The sequence below is a fragment of the Drosophila virilis genome, chromosome 4, assembly GCF_030788295.1.
Source record: "Drosophila virilis strain 15010-1051.87 chromosome 4, Dvir_AGI_RSII-ME, whole genome shotgun sequence".
Taxonomy (NCBI): Eukaryota; Metazoa; Arthropoda; class Insecta; order Diptera; family Drosophilidae; genus Drosophila; species Drosophila virilis.
The window spans coordinates 25,004,754-25,026,052 of record NC_091546.1 but is presented as its reverse complement, the minus strand read 5'-3'; the positions used below and the strand labels follow the sequence as shown (position 1 = coordinate 25,026,052).

Below are 21,299 nucleotides of genomic sequence, written 5' to 3'. Positions count from 1 at the left end.
CTTTACTAGAATATTCATTTGACTTTATATACTATATTTATTGTTTTGTTTGTAATCACAATTTTATGTGAACTATTAGGACATAATCAGAGCAGTGTAGACAGGATAGGTCTAGAGGGTGGGTCTGTTGAGGGGGGTTTATTATGTGCAAGAATAAAAAGAAAAATAAAGTTTGATTATTTTAATATTTAACAATTATAAAGATTAAGTTTCAGGCTATAAGTATAACATAACTAGTATAACATAATTAGTATAACATAACTAAGCTTAACATTGCTTAACAGCTCTGTAAAAAAAAACTGAAGATGTCTAAGAAAGGACTCTATCTTAATGAATTAGATATTGTTTTAATGGAGAGCAATGTGGGCAGCGCCTTATTAGTTTATGAACTTGACATAAATTCAAGATTACCTAAGTCAACTTAGTGAAGTCAGGTATATCTTCATTTGATATTTTATGGATTTATAGGCTTAAGCAAATAACTAGTAAACGTAGTGAGCCGGAAAATGTCAAGGTCCGGTTTGTATTCAATGCTTGGGATCAGTCTGAACTCTTAGCACATCACACACAGACGCTGACATAGAACACCAGATACTAATCAGAATACAAATCGGAGTTCCGCAATGCCTCCAATTAAGGAATCAAACTCACGCGGCCGTCGCTCCACATCGGAGCCATCGGAACGAAATGCGCGTATGCGACGTGCACCACGGAGTCATCCAGCCCAGCTGCCGGCGCTTGACGGCAGACGGGAGCGGGGTCGATCACGCGCACCACGAAACGATATACCCATTGCCAGGCAACGCCTGGGCATAAGTCCACGGGAGGATGTGCACAGTGGACGGGTGCATCGTCGATCCGCTGCGTTGGGCAACAGAAGACCGCAGATGCTCACCTCCCAGGAGAGTCTGGAGATAATACACAACTATTTGTCCGATTGCGAGCGCAATATAGCCGAATGCCAGATGCAGCGCGGCCAATTGGCACAAATGGTGTCCCATGTAGTGGATCCGAGACGCCGATTGGCGCCCTTGCCAATGGAGTCAATCGACGAGGCGGCTACGTTCCAGAACGCGATCAATCCAAATGGGCCTCCAGATCCATTCGGCATTATGACAGACAATGGCCCAATGGTTCCAGGCGAGGCACAAGCTCAAAACGATTATCGTCTGAGCCCGGGTCTGCCGAACCTAATGAATGCCTTGCGCTTCGTGGCGGACAACATTGGCGACCAGCAGCAGCAGCACCAGCAGCAGCAGCAGCAGCAGGATTCTTTGAACGAGCAGATGCGTCGCATGGAGGCGGTGGCTGCTGCTCCCGGCGATGAGCAGGTTCTGCTGGGACCGCCATTAGCTCCGCCTCCGCTGGCTGAAGGCATCGATATGCTTGCCGCTGGGGACGGCTTCCATGTGGTGCCCATCAATACGGTCCAGCTGAGCCGTTCGGCTGATAACATATTTGCATTTGTTCTCGAGTTGAACGATAACCAAGCCGATGGGTCAGTGCCCCCAGCACCCGACGACAGCGATCAGGATTAGATCTTACCCCCTTAACCCCCCCCCGTGAGCAGCTAATCCGCTGCTGCTCACGGGCATAAGGTGTAAATGTTTTACGTTATCAGTCAATCATTGAAATTATTTTGTTACTTTTTAAACAGGACACAGAAATAACACAATCTTAGGAAATTCTTGAAATAAAAGCAGAGTTCCATGGCGTGTCCCATAAAACTGTTTCTACTTTCATTCGACTCATATTATTTCTTTCTATTTATATTTGATCAAATTGATGAATTATAATGTTCTATAGCTTTTCACTAGAATAAGGATCTCTATCGCAATTCGCAAATTGAATGCCTAAGCGAATAATTCCAACGTCAAAGAAAAGGGCACGTTATAACTTGAAAAAATAGTTTGGTTTCTTAAATGCATAAGTTATAGGATATGTTTAATACGTAATGTTTGGATCTACAACTTACCAGTTAACATCTCTGGAAGAGCTGATCCATCCACTGTAAGAGGCACAAAGTAGCTGCAGCAATGGAGAAAATGATTTAAATATAAATATATACTAAGCTATCTACTTTTATACCTTTCGGCGTGTTTTCAGCAATTGTGCATTCTTTCGCAGCTAATTTTTAAATTTTGATACTTATATACTCCATTTTGATACGATTCGTTTCCAAAGAAGGTCATTTAATCTAGATGAGATGTTGAATATCGCATTTTATTCGAGCGAGAAGATGAACCAAATATTGCTTTCCTAGCCAATCGAATTAGCCAAGTGTCCTTTGGTTCACAGATAGAAATTCCTTTTTGAAATGCAATGTGCGGGATTTTGTCAGGTTCGTAGCAACAGGCGAGGCACATGTCAAGTTTTTGAGCTGTACGAACTGTGTACAAAATATTTTATTTCATTTTAGGTTACAACAAAAGAAACACGAAAAGTGCCAACAAGAATATTCTCAGCAAAAATATTCAGTTTAGTTATATTTTTTTTAAATAGCTTTTAGTTTTTATAGCATTTGTACAAAACGAAAAGCCTTTGAAATCGGTATGGCAAAGAGTCGAAGCACTGAGACCAAAAAGGATGCGGTACGCAAGCCCGTGAAAAGGCAGAGCAAGCCGAAGCAAAAGATATCCATACCCATGATCCTGAATTGTGATGGTAACATATCCGATCTGTTGCCATGGTTCGTAAAAGTTGTGGATCTGCTGAACAAGGATGGCCGGAAGAACGTGCGCAGCAAGAACTCGGGGAATCGGCGCAAGAAGGCGGCAAAGTCCAAGGAGCCTGCAGTGTCGCAGGATATAGAGCTCCCTCAGCAGAAGGAAGCGGAAGCAGAGCCAGACTTGCCTGACAATGTGCCCGTGATGCCCGATGCAGCTCCACAGAAATCTTTGACAGTTCGCCGCCAGGCTTCTCGGAGAGCGGCCAGCAGCAAGGCGCGTAAGCAGCCGATCTTGCGGAGTAAGCGACGCAATCTGGGGCTCAAGCGAGTGCCGTTCAGGCCTCGTCCGAAGCGCAAGTCTTTGATTTCACCCAGATTTTTTAAGCCCACTTCGGATTCGCCGATGGGTTTTGCTCTTGAGGACATGCCAGCTGCTCAGGCTATGCCGTGCTCCGCGGAGCCACACGTGGACTTGGCCCCCAGTCCAAGCTTGGCATTGGCAAGAACCTCTGCCTCAGTTCCGACTGAAACTGAACTTGACTCTGTAGTCGCAGTTGCGTCTGCGCCTCCCTCTTCAACGACCATTGCAATAAGCGACAGCCTAATGGCGATTTCAAACAGTTCCATACTGGACGGAGCTGTTGCCAGGTTCAACGCCAGGATGATGATGTTCCTGCACGCGCAGAGCGCAGCTCTAGAGGCGTTTAATGCAGTTGGAGACGGGCTGCACATCACCAATCGAATTAGCGGCAACCCAATACCATATAACTTTCAGGATGCTTGGAATGAGGCAGTTAATCAAGCTTCGAATTCCGAGCCTCAGCCCGGTTCGCATTGTGCCCCAGATCTGACCATGGCCCAACTATGCCTTGCTGCATTCCCCAAAGAGGATGCTTCGTCCAGCACTGGCCACATCGAGCAGCCCATTGTTGCCAATACTCCCGAAGATAATTCCATATTCGACCACATACGGAACAGCTTGGGTGATATATGTTCTCTCGATCCCAATCCTTCTACCAGCACCAATAATAGTGAACACAACAGTGATAATGCAGCAGACTCTGCTGCCAATATCTTTAATCACATACGTTCGAGCTTGAGGAACCCTTGGTCGCAGGATGATCTGGAGGACAACTCGCCATCTTTGATTTAAAATCTTTCACACTGATCAGAAATCATAAATTTATGCATTACTTTTGCCAAGGCATATCAATATAAACATACCGATGTATGCGAATGATCAGCATTTAATAGCTTTGGGTTCTTTTTTTTTTTTTTTTAATAAAATAACAGATAGAAATATTTCAAAGCTACATACCTAAAAATTGTTGGTTCACGGTTCGAGCCACTTGAGGATTATCAACATTCCAGATCTTTCTCGAATCTATAGTTAAGCTTATAAAGATAACGAATTTTGATTTATCCAAATTCGTAATTTAACCTAAAATATAAGAATATATTTTAAAGTTAAAATAAAAATATGTTCGGTATACACTAATCATATATTCGGATTGAGTCAAACTAAATTTTGAATAATTGTTTTACTTGGAATTCGGTAAGAACTTCCGATTAAAACCTGGTTTGATCAATAGAAGTGGGCAAAAGTTTTGCCAATTTTTCAAGTCTAAAATATAGTTTTTATTTTCAAAATTGTAATACAAAAATTCATAAATAGGTGGGTGCTTCTCGCTTAGATAACTAACAGACTAAATATACTTATATATGCACTTAAGTTAAAACTTTGGAATAGCTGGGAAACAAATGTTCTCATTGACTAAGAGCTAGAAACATGAAAGACAAATATAAAGACAAAACCAACAAGCAGGGGGAGGATCATAACTTGGAGTGTGCGCAACCGGCCGAGGCAAGAGATGTGGATCAACTAGAGACTAGAACAACGCTTGAGTGTTTCGATCGAGATCGGGAGGATTAACAGAAAACTTCAACGCCCGACTCTAGTTGGCTAGTTGAGCTCTGGTAGGAGGCCGTTGCGGGAGTCGCGTCCATTTGGATATTCCACACATTGTCCACGCCCGTGTTGCTGTAATAGTAATCCGCCGTCTGGTGGTGGTGCTGCTGCTGCTGCGACTGTTGCTGGTAGGAGACGGCGACGGCGGGCGATGCAATGAAGGATTGATGCTGCTGCAGCGATTGCTGCTGCTGTTGCTGTTGCTGTTGCTGATAGGCGGTGGCCTCATCGTACAGCAGCTCCACGGTGGAGGGGCCACCGCCATTAATGTTCGGATCGAACACGCTGAAGATTTCCGAGTGGGGCGTGTAGAAGCCATCCGGACTGGCATTGGAGCTGCCGCTCACGTCCAGGCTCTGCGGCACGTAGCCATTGAAATAGCTGTAATCCTCGGAGCTGTAGCCAGAGCTGCTGGTTAAGCTGGAGGTGTCATCGCAGCTCTCGTACAGGTTCATGCCCGCCTGGTAGCCGGACGCAGTCGTTGTCGTTGTCGTCGTCTGATCATAGCTGTTGGTCTGTGGCAGAGTCTGCTGCTCCAGCAAAATCTGTTGTTGCTGCTGCTGCTCCGGGGCATTATAGTAGCTGCCCGTAGAGCTGTTGGAGGAGAGTGGCGAGTGGAGCATGTCGTAGCCGTACATTCCGCTGCTATAACCCAGTGCCGGCGCATCTGGCTGATAGTAGCTCTCCGTGCTCCATTGAGGCGTCACGTAGCTGCTCTGCGCTGGACTGAAGATCGAGGAAGCGTTATTTGTTGCGGTTGCAGTTGCTGTGACATCTGTCGCATGGCCAGCGGCCTGGAAGCTCGCCATTAGCTCCGTGCCGGGCTGTTGCTGCAGTAGCTCCGCATTGGACGAGCGCTGCTTGCGTTTGCTGCCCTCCTGCAGCAGCAGCTGCTGTTGCTGCGTCTTGGCCTGGCGCTTGTTGGTGCGCAGACTGCACAGCTTATCGCTGAGCGCTGCGTCCCGGGCCAGCATGACGGCTAGGCTGCGCACGCGCCTGCCGCCCGCGAGCAGCCGGCGGGCCTCCGTGGAGCCCTTGGCCTCGGGCCGTGCATGATCGTGTGTGCCCTTGGCCTGGAAGTAGATCGCATTGCCGGCGCGCCGCCAGAAGTGTGTGACCGGATAGCCGCAGTGGCCGCGGCACGGCTGTATCTCCAGGCGTCCATTGCAGTTTCTAAAGAATCAATACAAATTTACGTTAGAGCTGAGCCTTTGACCGGGTTCTTGGGGGTCGCTGGCACTTACCTATTGGGACACTGTTTGCCCTGTTGCTTGCGGCGCGCCTTGTCGCATATGGCCGGGCGCAGATGAACGCTGGCTCCATTGGGCAGCTGGCACTTGGCGTTGCACAGCAGCACGCCCAGGCAGCTCTTCTTCAGTATGTTGACGTTGTGGTTGTTGGTGTTCCGCATAGCCCAGCCGCTGGCGTGCTTCTTGGCATCCTCGTTGTGCCCGGCATAGATTAGGCGACAGTGGCCGTTGGCCCAGTCGTTGAACTCGTCGAATTCGCTGACCGTCGGCACAACCGTATCATTGATATCCCATTCGATTTGAATGCGCGACTTGCTCGCCGGCGGACTCGCCAACGGACTGGGCTGGCCCAGGGCCAGGGGCAGCGACAGGGGCAGGGCAGACATTGCACCGGCCATTTCGTTTAAGACCATCTTTTTGTTAGTTAATTAAATTTTGGTACTGTTCAGTTTTTAAGTTTTTTCAATGTGTTTTCTCTCGCACACAGCACACTGCACTTTTCGTGGCGATTGTCTCGAGTAGCGACTTGGTTGATTTTCCGGCGCGGCGTAGACGTCCGTTCACAACGGCTGCGCAATGTTGACTGTCTCTGGCTGTGCCGAACACCACATTAAGTTCCTTTTGACCGAAGCGGCGACCACGACGCAAGCGGCGCAGCGGTGGTTGTTTGCTCGACTCGCACCGTTGCGCTCTCATTGGCTTGCTTTCCAGTTTATCGAGTTTATCCGGTTTATCCGTTTATTATCCGTGCGCCAGCTATCCGTCAGACACACACACACACAGTCCAGCAGCAGCACTCTCTTTCTCGCATTTCTACTGGAACTCTTTTACACACGCACACACCAATTTTATGTGGGCACACTCGTCGTCATCCAGCCGTCGCTGTCGCCGTCGACGTCGTCGCCGGCGCTGGCTGTGCTCGGGTTTGATTGGACAGCCATTGACTCTGGTAGCTGGCAGCTGGCAGCTGGCGCTGTGTCGCTGGCGCTCTTGACTCTCAGTTCCAGAGCTGCTGTTGCGCTGCTCTAGCATTGGCACACCTGCGGCCCGATTGTCTCCGCCCGCTCCCAGCCCCCCTCTTCAACCTGGGCAGCAGCACGCGTCGACCAAAAGGGGGGAGGCATCGCTGGGTATTTGTATTAAAGCAGGCAGTCAAAGCTAATTAAGTCTGGGCTCAAAGAAAAAAAGTAACAACAATTGTGAATTACACCAGGCACCTGGTGACGGGCTCTGCTACTGCGCCAGGGATAGGGACAGTGACAGGGACAGAGGCGGGGAACAGGGGCCAGTTGCAGCACCAGGACCTGGAGCACAGTCGCAGGCGTAGTCAGAGCAGCCACAGCCACAGCCACAGCAGATGTGCGATTGTGGTTTAGTTTTGTATTGAAGTTTGCGCTCAAAGCAGCGTTAAATATGAATGGAAATGCAGCTGAGAGGAATGTAGGAAAACGAAGGAAAACTTTTGTATTTATATTCTAAGGGACAAGTTAAGAGAGTTCTGGCTAGTAATTAAGCTAAAAGGTAACTTCAATTAAGATATGGATGTATGTGAGGCTTGTCAAAGCTAAAATTGAATACAAATCCTCTTTAATTTTTAAAGTTAAGAGTATTATGCGAAACCATTTCTTCTAATGCAGCCTTGAATATATTTATACAAATATTTCATCATTTTTAATAATTTATTTTTTTTGCTGGCATACAAAATGTATTCCCTTGTTTAGTTTATTAAATAGGAATTAATATAAATATAAATATATTATATATATATATTCTTTGCCATAGTCCTGCGGCCATTGAAACCTAACGGTGTTACTTCTCACGATCTTTCCGGCGATAGGCTTTAAACGATTGCAAAAAATACGCTGACGCTATCTACAGGAAAATCGGATAGGAACTTCCTCGGAGAAGATCATAAAATACAATTTAGCACGCAAAAAAATAGGAGAAGCAGTAAAGCAACCCCCAAACGCAAAAGGATATATGAAAACCCAAGTCAAATGCCATAACTCAGGCATATGCCATAAAGTTAGCAAACAAATTTCTTTGGTCTCTCTGAGATCTTAAGCCGAAGATAAAGCAAACAAACATAATCATTAAAACTGAACGCTGAAAGCTGAAGGGCGAAGGGTTGAGCAAAGGCGACGGGTAAACCCCATAATTTTCACACTTCTCACACAAGAAGAAGAAAATCGTGCAATTATGACACGTCACAAGCGAATGAATGAGCAACCCGCGGTGCCTGGCTTGGGACGAATGCTCGCCCAGAGATTGAGCACTGAGCACGCGATAGGACTTACTTACGACAGGACCTTAAAGGATTACACTACCGAAGGGTGCGCCTGAAGAGGCGTTGACTCAGAAAAGAAGTCATGACGTTGCATATTATGCGAAAGACCGAAGGAATTCGTATGAGATTAATAAACAGATCATCTATGTGTGTGTTTGTATGCCTACCTGGCTGGCAGTTGGAGTGAATGGCTGAAAAGTGGGTGTGGCCCTTTAATGATGCCTCAAATTAACTGTTCCATTTCAATTACGATTACAATGCCAACATCAATTGCGACTTTTCACTCCAGTCAAATTTATTTGACATTCTCCCCGGGGTGGCGGCGACTAGCCGGAACTCTTTTTCCATTTTCGGTTTTTCCGTGACACAGCCATAAAATTGTAACCAAAAATTACGCATAAATGTCATCGTAAATTCAGCAATTTCCCCGCTAGTCGTGGGAAGTAACACCCAAAGGGATTTGCACCGGTCTTGCTATATTACAGGCACTCGGATTTGTGTGCAATGGCAGGCTCTTGAAATTTGAAAATTATATTAACTATAATAGTCCAATATAATAAAGTAAATAATATTAATATAATTATATTACAATGCTAGCAGAGAAACTGTGACAATTTTTTATATACAAATATTATTAAAACACATATAAAAAAATAATATATTTTGTTTTTTAGGGCAATTCATATATATTCAAATTATATAGCATGCTTAATCAAAACACGTAGAGAGCATACTTCAATTTTTGAGAATCGCATATAAGGGCAACATATTAAGATAGCGGGGGATCTATTTTTTGAATGTCGAATATTTTTGATTTAATTTTGCATATTTTCATGTAGAGCATTTAACGTTTAACGTTTAACGTGCATTTAAAGCTCGCCTAACACTTATTAATCTGCTTTCTACAAGTGCGCGTTACTTTTACGTAAAAATAACTTTCGTGGAATTTCGTTTAAGTGGGTTTCAATACATTTCTTCCATATAATTTAGTTCGCTCTGCGGGTACTGTTAAGGGGATACAAATATGTAAGTGTATTTATACAGTTTTTAAACAAATATATTTGTGAATTTATCGTTATAGTTATATTCTAAATGGTAAATATTTTAAATAGAGTTAGTTTAGTAAGTCACCAAGGCGTTTGACGAAAACATCCCAACATCCTTACGTAGCCTGTGACTTGAACCAAGATCCTGACCTTTAAAAATTCCAACTTAACAAATAATAATATAACTATATCTCGAGAAGTGTAAGCGAATGCTCGATCTTCTGTTAGAATCATTTATACATACATATTTTTCATGTGAGTATTTTGTTCTCAATATTGAAATCATTTTGTGTACTTTCATTTTATAGCACGCTATTATTTTGGGGTAACTGTGCGATTACATTATCATCTATTTATATTAAGTACATTTTACCCTCTGCCATGTCCTGCCTAGTTGTCGATAGAAATGCTTTCATGCTTTCCATGAGCTCGGGGCTTATCAAGCAACAAGCATCTAAATCTAACAAACAGCCGAACAACAATTCGCAACTAATTAACTGTACTTTTCACTTTAGGCCGCAATTAAAACCGCATATAGGAAATCATTCATTTGGCAACGGCGACAACATGAAAATCGAAATAACCAGAGATCCGATCTGTGCAGCCAGATAAGGCCAATGATGAACTTAGAACAACCCTCCCAGAGGCGGACTGATTGCTTGGGCTAGGATCATGGCGCATGGTAAATGATTTAAAGCAAGTCTCATAATTTTTCATTGTTCCTCTGGCATTTCCACAAACTGATAAATGGAACTCAAAACGTAAACGGCAACAACTATATAACTAACACACACACACACCAGATCGAGTCAAACTGATAATACCTTTCACACTCTGCGTGAGTCCGCTGGGTCCGCTGCGTCCTCTGCGTTTGCTGCGTCTGCTGCGTCCGTCCAGCGCCGCGAGTGTCCTGCGGTGCGGGGACGAGATCGCTGGCCCACGATTGCGGCAGCGGACTCGCCCGAGACCAGTGAGAATTGAAATGTTTCGGCACAGAGAGTATTCGAAATGGGACTGATCGTTAGGACAAGTGGCTGCTAAGTAGCTTGGCCAGCTAATCCGATGTCCAAACAAATCGCCAGACGCTCGGGCTCGGTCAGGTGTTGTTGTCGATGTCGGTTAATGGGCTTAGGGCCTCCATTGTGCATTGTCCACCGGGCACAATTCGTTTTGAAGGATTACGTGTGAAATATTTGTTAAATATTTTCATAATTTCCCACGCGCATATTTGTCTATTTTTTCTTCTTTCTGTATTTTAATTTTTTTTGCATTTCTTTACTTTTGTTTCATTGAAATCGCTCTCGTGCATATTATTTGCTTTGGTTTTGTAGAAATTATGGCATTGAATTACATGCGCCTGGCGACGTGCATATACAAATTTCTCCCACAATTTGGAGGGCTCTATCGCCAACAGTTAGCTACCCGCATTACTTAATCATAATGCGTTAGACTCACCGTCGACCTTTGAGAAATGCGATTCGACATAGAGAACTACAGAGAGAGAGAGAGAAAGAGAGAGAGCGACAGAGAGAGAAAGCGAGTACGCGAGAGATTAAGCGCGAGGCAATTACAGAAGCTGCGTCTAAATTTGCTTCCAGTATTAGGCCGAGGCGTTGGGGAAATATCTCGACTAAGAGGAAAAACCAAGTACCAACGCTTTCTAGAGAATTTTGAAATTACAAAAAAAAATGTAATCAACTTTGAGAAATGGGCATTTTGAAATTATTATTTAAACAATACTCAAGTTTAATATTTGTATTATCTAAAGATGATTAAAATAAAAACTATAAAATCTTACTTTTCTTTGTAAAGTGTTTCCTTTTTTTTTTGTTTAATATTGATAGATTATCACAGCAACATAGCTGATGTTAAATTTATAAAGACTTTGCAGGAATAAAGGTTATACAATTTAGATTATACAATTTCTACATAAATTCTATATTCATAATCAGCATCTGCAATTAGGTCTGATTTAGATGTATTTAAAGCGTTTTCCATTCTTTGGATTAATCTTCATTTTCTGAGCGATAATATCAAACTATAATCATAATCATCTACAAATATTACCCAAACATCATTAGAAGAATATGACATTTTCGAGAGGAGCAATGGCAATCGCAACGGAGGGTCTCTTAGTTTTTTTTAAGCTTAAAAATCAGACTAAAGCTCAAAATTGCTTTCGAGAATATATTGATCATCTACGAATGTGCTATTGCACGTTTTTTAGGCTTAAGGACATTTCTCACCATAAAAAATGGAATTAGGCACACTTGCCGCCGGGGACAAAGCGATTCGCGTTACGCAATAAAATCTAATTAGTAAACTTATAAGGAAACAAAAAAAAAAAATAATAATAAACAACTGCAACTGTAAAATTTTCAGGTACTTCAGAAAAAAGATTCGAGAATTCGGCATGGTAAGGACACTTGAGCACAACAAAGATGCACAGACAAAGGACACACGCGCGCCCCTCGCCGGGCAAAAAACAACCCCCTCCCGGAGAGCGAAAATTTTCAACTTATTTTCGGTCCCTCGCGCTGTTTACTCAGGCATAAGAGAACAAAGTTAGGCAGGACTCAACAGTTAAATAAAAAAGCAGATGAATTGAAAATTTTTTGTAAATTTCAAAAATCAAATGCCACATAAAGTGGCAAGTTCGTGTGCCGCGTGTCGAATGCTGTCAATATTTCCGGTGTGTCTAATGACAAACGCATGTTTACACGAGTGCGAACACATCCGGACTGAACGGGGTGCCGCCCGGCACATTACACGGGCATCAGTTTAAAGCCAGGATCTGGCCGACGGCAATTAAATGGATTTACTCAAGCGTTTTCGATCTGCCAATTTATAAATGATGGCCGCGACTTAAAAAGCTGCACAGCAAAAAGGGCACACACTCGTATGATAAATGATCCTGTGGGCCAGCGACTGACTGCCAGAGATCTATAATAATCCAACAATGAGTTCAACTATATGTTTTAATAGTTTCTCACTCGCTCTGCAAGTTTATTCAACTGCATTTGAATGTCAATTAGCTTAAATTGCTAGTTGTGACTTACAAAGCAGCCAAAAACTATTAACAGACCAGCCAGACAGACGCTCAGCTCCATATGTAGACCAATTAAGGTCTAGGCGAGAGCCACACATGCACAGACACAGCGGCTTGCACTCTCTAAAAGTATCTGTAGCATGAGCTGAGTGCATTAACCTCGGCTCAACAAATATTTGATTTGCATGCATGTATCTTACAGATACATTTCGGCTTCCGTCTGAAATAGCTGCCATTGCTGTGTGCCATTGCACTCCGTCGCACTCAATTTAATTTAATAAAATTTCGTCGCTGAGCAGGGAAATTTTCGAGTCTATGACTATTTTCGGGGTGCCCTCTGGTAATTATTAATAATATTTTTCTGTTCAGTTAGGCTCAGAATTGTGCACATAAAACGCATCCATAAACAAAATGGCTGTAAAGCTGTTTATTCAGATCGTTCACATAGCTTCAATTAATCTCAATTAAGTGGCAAAAATACGAGTAGACCCTAGCACACATATTGATGAAAAGTTTTGTTTTAGGGTTCAGCCCTTTTTTTCTTGCTTAGCTCTACCAATTGAGGGTTAGGCACTGGGCACATTAATTCTTATTGTATAACTTGGCAATTGGAGTTGTAAATTTGAAACTGGCCAGTTTATTGGCATGTCGGGAACCATTAAGTTTTTTGTTAAGTCGACGAAATTGAAATTTTTATGGGATATTAAAAAAATAACCGAAAGAGAGCTGCAAGAAATAATAAGAATATCAGTAGGAAACTTTCTAAAAAACATAGTTGGTAAATTTGTCTACAAAAATGTGGCTGAACAATTTAATTCAGTCGAGTCGGTGCAATGAATTAGATGGATTGAGAATTCATCAAATTAATCTCAACAATATGAATTTTCATTTAACAAGTTTGTTTCAACTGTATCATAAAATATTTATTTATTAATACTGCTATATTTACGATTAAAGAAATACTAATCCCCATTATTCTGCCTTGATCACAATAATAATTATTGGTTTTCAAGGACACAAACGGGCTGCCAAGTGGTGTGCAAGTCCTTGCGGAAAGCTTTTGATTGGAGCACTTGAGCACGGAACCAATAAGAGTAAGTAAAGATTAGGTCCTATTTACACAACAATGTGTGCGCAATGGTGTGAAATTCTTGGCAGTGTCTGGCACAAGGGAAGCTCAGCTCCGCTCGAGATCCGTTCTGGTGCGATGGCTCTTGGCTCTTATTCTTGTCCTGCTCAAATAAGACGTCACGCTCATTACAATATCACAATATCACAATGGCAGGGCCTCTCAGTCAACCCCTCCAAGCAATGTGGTCTGAGTGCTCGTGCTTGCTTTTGTTATTTGTTTCACATTTTGTGCGCTTGCTCACTTGAGCGAAGGTTCGCCGATCTTCAAAAGAAGAAACTTGCTGGCTCTGCTGCTGCATATGTCTGTCCCTGGCCCTGTCCCTGTCCCTTTCGCTGGGTACGTTTTTCGTATTGATTACAAGAAATATTCATGTACAGATTAGACGCAATATGCTGTTCGGAGCTCCGCACTTTTGTGTTCAAATTATCGCATACATATGCAAAGGCATCGAGTGCCCAAGGATATTGGTCTATTGTTTCGCTATCATTTATGCAAAATGCTTAACTACCCCTGTCCCTGGGCCCCAGCCTCAGTCCTCAATACGATACCATTGCGATAATTCCCATCTTTAAATATTCATTACAAGAGGTCGCGACGTCTCGCCTGGGCTTCATATCGCTTTGATTGATTACTCAAGTGGTTTATCGTTCGGCAATTGTTGCTTGGGGTTTTCCTTTCCTCTCTTTTCCTTTCCATTGCAGCATTGTTTTCCGAGTTGCGTTCGAGGCGTTCGCCGGGCGTGGCCAGGCATCTTGCTTTGTTCACGGCCAGCATGGTGGTCACTTGAGAGTTGCGACTGTTTCCTTTCAACTCGTGAATGTCATTTAAATGGCAGAATACAAGACTTATTAAAATAGCTCAAATTTGCATGGCTTCACATTCGCATGCATTCTGTAGTGGCCCAAGGAGCAGCTGCAGCACAAATTACCAAATATGACATAAATGAAATCGATCTTTATGGCCACCAAGGGCGTGGCATGTGCTCAAAGATCACGGCGGTTATGAAAGGTCATGAGTGCAAATCGGAGCAACAAAGGTGCGACTGGAGTCGACTGGAGGCAGAGCTATTCAGGCTCTGCAAAATTTGTTTGCCCTAGGATTCAAGCTGACTCTAGGGTCAGCTTTGTCAGTTCCACCCTGAACAGGACATTCCCCGAGCTGCGCCCACTCTGCACCCCTTTTAGAATTGCACTTTAAATTCTTGTAACATCTGCAAACGATGCGTGAGAAATTTTTGCATGTCTGCCAAAGCGTTTGTGCTGCTGATGCGACGTCACCAAGCCACAGGAAGCTTCAGCATTTCGCGGCTTTGCCGCAAACAATACACATAACCACTCAAGAGGCACAGTTTGAGCTTGCAACAACGTCGACGACAACGACGCTGATGATGACGATGTCTGTCAAGAGGCCACTCATATATTTGCAACAACTGGAGTAGCACGGCCCGGCGGTGCAGGGTGGTTGCCGCTTGGGCTGCTCCTGCGGCGATGCGGTGCGCACATGGGCACTCAAGTGACTGGAATATTGCGCTAAGCTCCTCTCGCCCAGCAGCAGATTGTCGCAATTTTTGATATATTTTCAGAGTTTGGGTAAAATGAATTATTTCAATTTTCTTGATTAAAATGTTGCTACTCGCCGATGTGTGAACAAATGTCGCGCAACGTTTCTTATTTTAATATGCACCACATTATCCCGGATGTTCAGGCGGGAGAAACCAAGAGAAAGATGCTTGCCATAGGGTGCCAGAATTAAAATATCGCTTATACAATGTACATTAACATTATTGAATAGAAAGATGCTAAATTGTTTCCAAACTATCTTTATCAAAACTTTATAAGCCAATTGAAAGCAACTTGAATAGTATTCTTGGTTTTGATTTCATCAGCTTTAATTATTTCAATATTTCTAATTTATATTTAAAAGTTTCTATTATCGCTGTTTACAAGTTTACCAATGTACGAACATAACTTGTCTTGTATTGATCTTCTTCAAGTAGGGTCTTTTTATTCTTCATAAATTATTAAGTAATTTTTTCCAACTTGGCCATCGCTTTGTTGCCTCATTCCAACCATGCTGTTGGCGACTGTCGCAATTGCAGCAGCTATAATTAATTTAATTTATTTAACAAAGGTCATTGTCAGCTTTTCACACAGCAGCACCGCCATAATTTCTACTTTTGCCCAGGCAAATCAAAGTGCAGCCTGAGCTGAAAAGTGTCAGGGCCCCGAGTAATTACCACTCGGCTTATATCAATCAATGAGAAGCTATAGACACGACTACGACGACTGCGTCGTGGGTAGTTTTAATTGAATATTACAAGAGGGATGTACATTAATAAGGAAATCATTTAAATCTCAGCGAGCTGCCGCTGCCAAATGCATGAGAATAACCTACGAAATTCTAAAAAAATCTGCGGGCGTAGGATCAGCAGCATCGGTGGTGCCAGGGAAAGGGCGCTCTGTATCTAACGGCTGCGAAACTCAATCCAGTCCAATACTTCAATGAAGCAATAAGTTTCAATTGAAATGGATTTGCCTGCGAGTGAATTTAGCTACCAAGGTCACTAGAGAGTGCCAAGCCTGGCAGATTTAGAAAAAAGGATGGGTGTGGCTGCTCTAAAAATTATATAAGTAAAATTATCAAAAACTGTTCAAGTAAATCAGACACACTTTTAAAAGCGATCTAGTCGAACAGTTGTTGGGCTTAACTAGACCGGCGCTTAAACCGCTTGCGAATTACAAGCACACACACAAAAATACGAAAACTTCCTTCATCTATTTGAATAAAAAGCTGACTTTCATTCTTTTAATCTACTTTACGAATATATGGTATATCAGGTCTTTTTAAGTGCAATTTGTATTTTTACACACTTGGCAATTGAAAGTTAGGAGCCCGCGATTTCGGTTTCCTCTTCTTACAAGTAGATCGCAGTAGACACACAAACTTTTGAATTTTATTAAACATTAGCTACGCACACGGCCTACTGCATAGCTTTTAACTTTTGCTTAGTTATTTTTATACATACATGACAGAAATTATTTATGGAGTGTCCACCAACACGACTTTTAATCGTACAAATGCTAATCAAATGTCAATAATAAACTTATCAACTGCTACTTGGTGATAACGAACGGACCGTGTGAACTCTACAAATTCAGTTCCAGTCTGTGGCTCGTTTTTGTGCTGAAACATCTTCCATGCGGGTGCGGCGCATAACCCTAAGGAGAAGACGGGTGGACGCATTGCAAAATAACAAAAGTCGATCAAAATAGTTCACATAGAATTAAGAAATTGTGCGAGGAAATGGAATATATGGCTTGCCTATTTAATCGGCTGGTGGTGCTGTTAGTGGTGGTGCTGCTGCCACGTTTCTGCCTTGCCGAAGAGCCACGTGATGGCGATCCTGTGGTGACCACCTCCTTAGGTCTCATCCAAGGCACTATTATGAGCAGCTTTAGCAAAAAGACGATCTATGCGTTTCGCGGAGTGCCCTACGCTCAGCCACCTGTGGGTGATCTACGGTTCCTGCCACCCAGACCCGCCGTGGCCTGGGGACCTGCGATATTCAATGCCACATCCGATTCGCTGATCTGTCCGCAGACGGGCATTACATTATTTATGAGCGAGGATTGCCTCAAGCTGAATGTCTTTACCAAAAATCTAACTGCCAGTCTGCCAGTGATTGTTTATATACACGGTGGTGCCAATGTGATGGGCAGTGGTCACAGCCAGTACGAGGCTGGGCCACAATATCTGCTGGAGCACGATGTGGTTATGGTAGCCTTCAATTATCGGCTGGGCGCCCTGGGCTTTTTGTCCGGCAGCAACAATGCCTATCTGGATCAGGTAATGGCGTTAGAGTGGGTACAGTCTCATATATCTAGGTTTGGCGGCAATCCCAAAAAGGTTACCCTTTTGGGCTTGAGTGCAGGCGCCATGGCTGTGAGTCTGCATTTGGCCTCGCCCTTGTCAACCGATCTATTCCATGGAGCCATACTCATGAGCGGCTCGGCAACGAATCACTTTAGCATACACAATATGTTCTGGACGCGTCTCTTGGCTCGACAGCTGGCCTGCCCCATGTACGATTTGTTCGACCTGACCGAGTGCCTGCGCAATGTCACCTGGCAGCGCATTGTGGAAGTCTGCAGTAATTGGGAGCAGTACAAATTCGTGAACATGAAGTGGAACTACGAAATCGATGGCTACTTTATGCCCCAGCACCCCAGCGCTTTGATAGGCAAAGGCATGTTCAATCGGGTGCCCCTGCTGGTCAGCTTCACCAGCAACGAGATGGACTATACCACGCTGGGTGAGCATGGGGCTCCAGACTGATGAAGTCCAAGCTGTCTCAACTAACTTTATTCAATTTACAGGGAAACTGGAGAATGATCTTCTGTTGCACGATATCATTACGAACTTCAATGAATATGCGCCAGAACTATTTCTATACGAATACGATGCAAAAAAGACCAGGCGCATCAAGAACTTCTATCTGGGCGCAGATACCAACGAGCTGAACGCCACAAATATCGAGCAGCTCGGGCAAATCTTCTCCGATGGCATCATAGGTCATGGCGTTTACCGTCTGGTGGAGATGGCACGCGAATACACCGAAGTCTATTACACACGCATGGACTACATAGGCAAGAGGAGTCTTTCGGCGCCCCTGACCGCAGAGGGACTGCCCAAAGGTGTTGGTCATGCGGATGACTGGCAGTACGTGATGCCTGGCCTGTGGTATGGCTCGCTCATGAGCCAGGACCACAAGGATATCTTCATGATGGAGCGTCTAACCGGTTGGATTACCCACTTTGCCACGGCGGGGTAATTCAAATGATTGTGTAGATGGTTATTATTCCTGCTGATGCAACCATATATGATTTTTACAGGCAGCCTATGGTCATCTCTAGCCAATTCTGGCCCCCCTGCAGTAATACTCAGATGCTGCTGCTCTACAACAACAATGATACCAGGTTGGGTGCACCCGCCTTCGTTGACCGCTATGCCGTCTGGGATCAGCTTTTTCCCGACACACATGCCAATGGCGCTGCCCAATGCCAACTTCAGCTCGTTTCTGTCGTCGTCGTCGCCGTCGGTGTGGTCCTCTCCGGACTGCTCTGTAAATTAATGTAGCCATTAGGTGTGGAAAAAGCTTATCAATAGGCCGTTTAGATTACGCTAATGACGTCGCTTACTCGCTTCAGCTATTTACTTTGATTAATTAATCAGCAAAGGCGTGAGATTTTCAGTGCTTGTGAAGAATTGTGTGTGTTTCTTTGTGTGTGTGTGTGTGTGTGTGTGTCTGTGTGTGCGTGTCTGATTGTGGAGCTTGTTTTGGCCAGCGCCTTTGGGCAATTAGTCTCCAAAGCAGCTTAAATATACATTAATTTGTCTTTAAACGGTTCTTGCTGCAGGGAGAGACGCCTTTTGACCTTTTTGGAGCTGTAATTGTGCGATAATTTTTGGAATTGACAGGTTCGCACATGCAATCGTTGCCACACCCTTGACTCCCGCCTCCAACCAACAGGCTCCCCCTGCCCACCGCCCTCTTTCCGCTGTCGCGAATGGCACTGCTATTGACATTTCAGATTGGCAGCATTTAAGGGGCTTGCTCTTGCGTGAAAATCTCAGACATGTGAGTGGTTGCAAAAGGATTATCCAGCCATCCAGTCGTTTATGGAGAGGGTGCAAATATTTTGGCAAGGGGTTGTTCTGATGGGTGTTCTCGTATTATCTTGATTGGGAGTTCATATAAATAATCGTCCACAAATTGTCAGCAAACCATCACAGAGTTAATTTCAAGACATAAGGAAACTCTATGGAGTTTATACTCAGATAAATAACTCATTTTGAATTGGAAACTTTGTACTTAACGATATGTTTAATTTAATATTACTTTTTGTATCGAGAAAATATATATATATTGTTAATAAATTATGATTTATCTTCTATCTATTTATATGTGTTGTCAGTATATGAATAAATTCTTCTTTTAGCCACATCATTTAAATGGGTATTAATTGGTAAAAAGAGAAGGTGGCCCCTACGACCCTATTGCAGGGACTGTTGAAGCTGGGGCTAAATGTATCCTACGTAGAAAAAGGTGTTTTGTTAAGTTTAAGAATTCGGGATTTGAAGATGTTGTGTAGGCAGTCACATAGAATGCACGAACGAATCGTATTTAAAGAAGAAACATTTTTGTACAATTTATTTCAATACCTTAAATTAAATTAATTAAAAAATCTTTGAACGGCTATCAAAACTACAATTTAAAAATAAGTATTTTTACAATAAACAGGAGACAAAGGGTTAGATAAACTTCAACCGGCGAATTATAGAGTGTCCAGTTGATAGCTTTAAGATTTTGCCCATTTGCTTTGCCCTTTGTCTTACTTATGAGGGACCAAGGACAACCGAAGCAAACCATAACAAAGACGACCACATAATGACTTTGATGTAGAGTTCGGGCAAAGTTTTACCAAAGAAAATATGGAAAATTAACTTGTTAGCCTGCCCGGCAACCACACACATGCACACGGAAAATATATTGCCATGTGTGTGTGTGTGTGTGGGTGTGTGTGCGTGTTGGGGGCATGAGCAAACATTTAACTATACGCATTGTGCCGTATTCTCTTTTGGGACAAAGGCCACAAAAAGGTGGGCAAGTCAACTTGACAAAACGCATGACATGACAGGACAGAACATAAAATAAGAGCTGACAATGAACGAAGTGAAAAGAAACAAGCAAAATATTTGCAAAAATTTTAATTAAATTTTCCGACAATTTTTAAAGTGACGAGTCACACGTAAAGTTGCGTTCAGGAGTAGAATCATAATGCGACCCTACAATTTTTGATTGAGTCCGACGCCAACACCTTTTCCAATTGAGCAGCTGGAAAATGAAAATGTGAATGTGAAAGAGTTGTGATTCGATATTCGAGAGTGGCTTTTGTGACTCAATTACAATAAGTCTATTAAACTTGTGTCTGCGGCTTGTCTAGACAACACGGGTCCCGCGCCGATCAGTCACAATGTCTGCAACTCGGGTCTAGGCCCGGCCCGGCCCGGCTCGGCTCGTCTCATCTCTGTCCGGGGTTGAAGAGCGTCGAGAGCGCGTGCCCCTTTTGACTTTCGACTGGTTCTGTGTGCCGTCTAACAACAGAGACGGGCTGCTGCTGATGAGGAGGAGAAGGATGATGTTGATGATGATGATGATGCGAAGGTGTTCCAGCTGCCGGTTAGGACTGTGTCTCGATTTCACTTTCGTTACGCCTGCGCCACATACATGCATACATATGTATTTCAGATGAAAACCTGGTCCTTGATCGTTTGGCTCTTTGCTCTTTTATTTATTTTTTTGGTGGTTCATCGTGCCCAGGACGCGGCTGCGGTTTTGATTACGTATTTTTGGAGTGCACAATGGACACCAGGACCAGCAAAAGGAGTAAACATTTTGAAGTAGCGCCGTTCGAAATGCTTTATAGGCTTGTCAGCGATCGAATTATGTGCATCTCTGTATCTCCGTCGTGTCTGTCTGGCTGTTTACGCGTTTTGTCAACATATCGAATTACGCCCCAGTCCCAGGACCTAGCCCATAATCGCTAATGACAATACAAATTGAGAGTGGAGAGCCTCTGCGCATGCTCAGCGGCATTGTTGGTTTTCTGGGAAGGCTGAGCCCATGACAGCCGGCGCAGCGTGCTTAAAATTTGTTAAACAATATATTTGTTTGGCATTTTAAGTGAATTCCGAACGCCGTTTATGGTGTTTTATTTTATTTAACCTTTTTTTTGGGGGTTGTTTGCAGCCGCCACTTTTTGAATCAATCGATTGGTATTCATGGAAAGGCAGTTTGAATTAAGCAACAAGAAGCTTCTTCTACCGAATTATAGGCG

The 21,299-nt window shown here is 43.6% G+C and overlaps 2 protein-coding genes across 2 annotated transcripts; one reads left to right on the top strand and one right to left on the bottom strand.

Annotated features, from left to right (window-relative positions):
* Positions 1-3,058: 3,058 nt before the first annotated feature.
* gcm (glial cells missing) lies at positions 3,059-6,556 on the bottom strand. Its single transcript, XM_002057735.4, has 2 exons — positions 5,882-6,556; positions 3,059-5,810 (listed from the first exon to the last, which is right to left on the bottom strand). The coding sequence occupies exons 1-2, from the start codon at positions 6,298-6,300 to the stop codon at positions 4,598-4,600; spliced, it is 1,632 nt and encodes a 543-aa protein (XP_002057771.3). The 5' UTR covers positions 6,301-6,556; the 3' UTR covers positions 3,059-4,597.
* Positions 6,557-16,428: 9,872 nt separating this feature from the next.
* Positions 16,429-18,803, top strand: LOC6634035 (esterase E4). The gene is made up of 3 exons (XM_002057736.4): positions 16,429-17,713; positions 17,778-18,228; positions 18,294-18,803. Exons 1-3 carry the CDS (start codon positions 16,705-16,707, stop codon positions 18,535-18,537), a joined length of 1,704 nt encoding a protein of 567 aa, XP_002057772.1. The 5' UTR covers positions 16,429-16,704; the 3' UTR covers positions 18,538-18,803.
* The last annotated feature ends 2,496 nt before the right edge of the window (positions 18,804-21,299 follow it).

Excerpts from the sequence above, each read along its gene's own strand:
- gcm (XM_002057735.4), bottom strand. The coding sequence starts at position 6,300 with ATGGTCTTAAACGAAATGGCCGGTGCAATGTCTGCCCTGCCCCTGTCG. Across the intron at positions 5,811-5,881 it reads GGCAAACAGTGTCCCAATAG|AAACTGCAATGGACGCCTGG; the intron begins GTAAGTGCCAGC and ends TTGATTCTTTAG.
- LOC6634035 (XM_002057736.4), top strand. The coding sequence starts at position 16,705 with ATGGAATATATGGCTTGCCTATTTAATCGGCTGGTGGTGCTGTTAGTG. Across the intron at positions 17,714-17,777 it reads GATGGACTATACCACGCTGG|GGAAACTGGAGAATGATCTT; the intron begins GTGAGCATGGGG and ends TTCAATTTACAG. Across the intron at positions 18,229-18,293 it reads ACCCACTTTGCCACGGCGGG|GCAGCCTATGGTCATCTCTA; the intron begins GTAATTCAAATG and ends TGATTTTTACAG.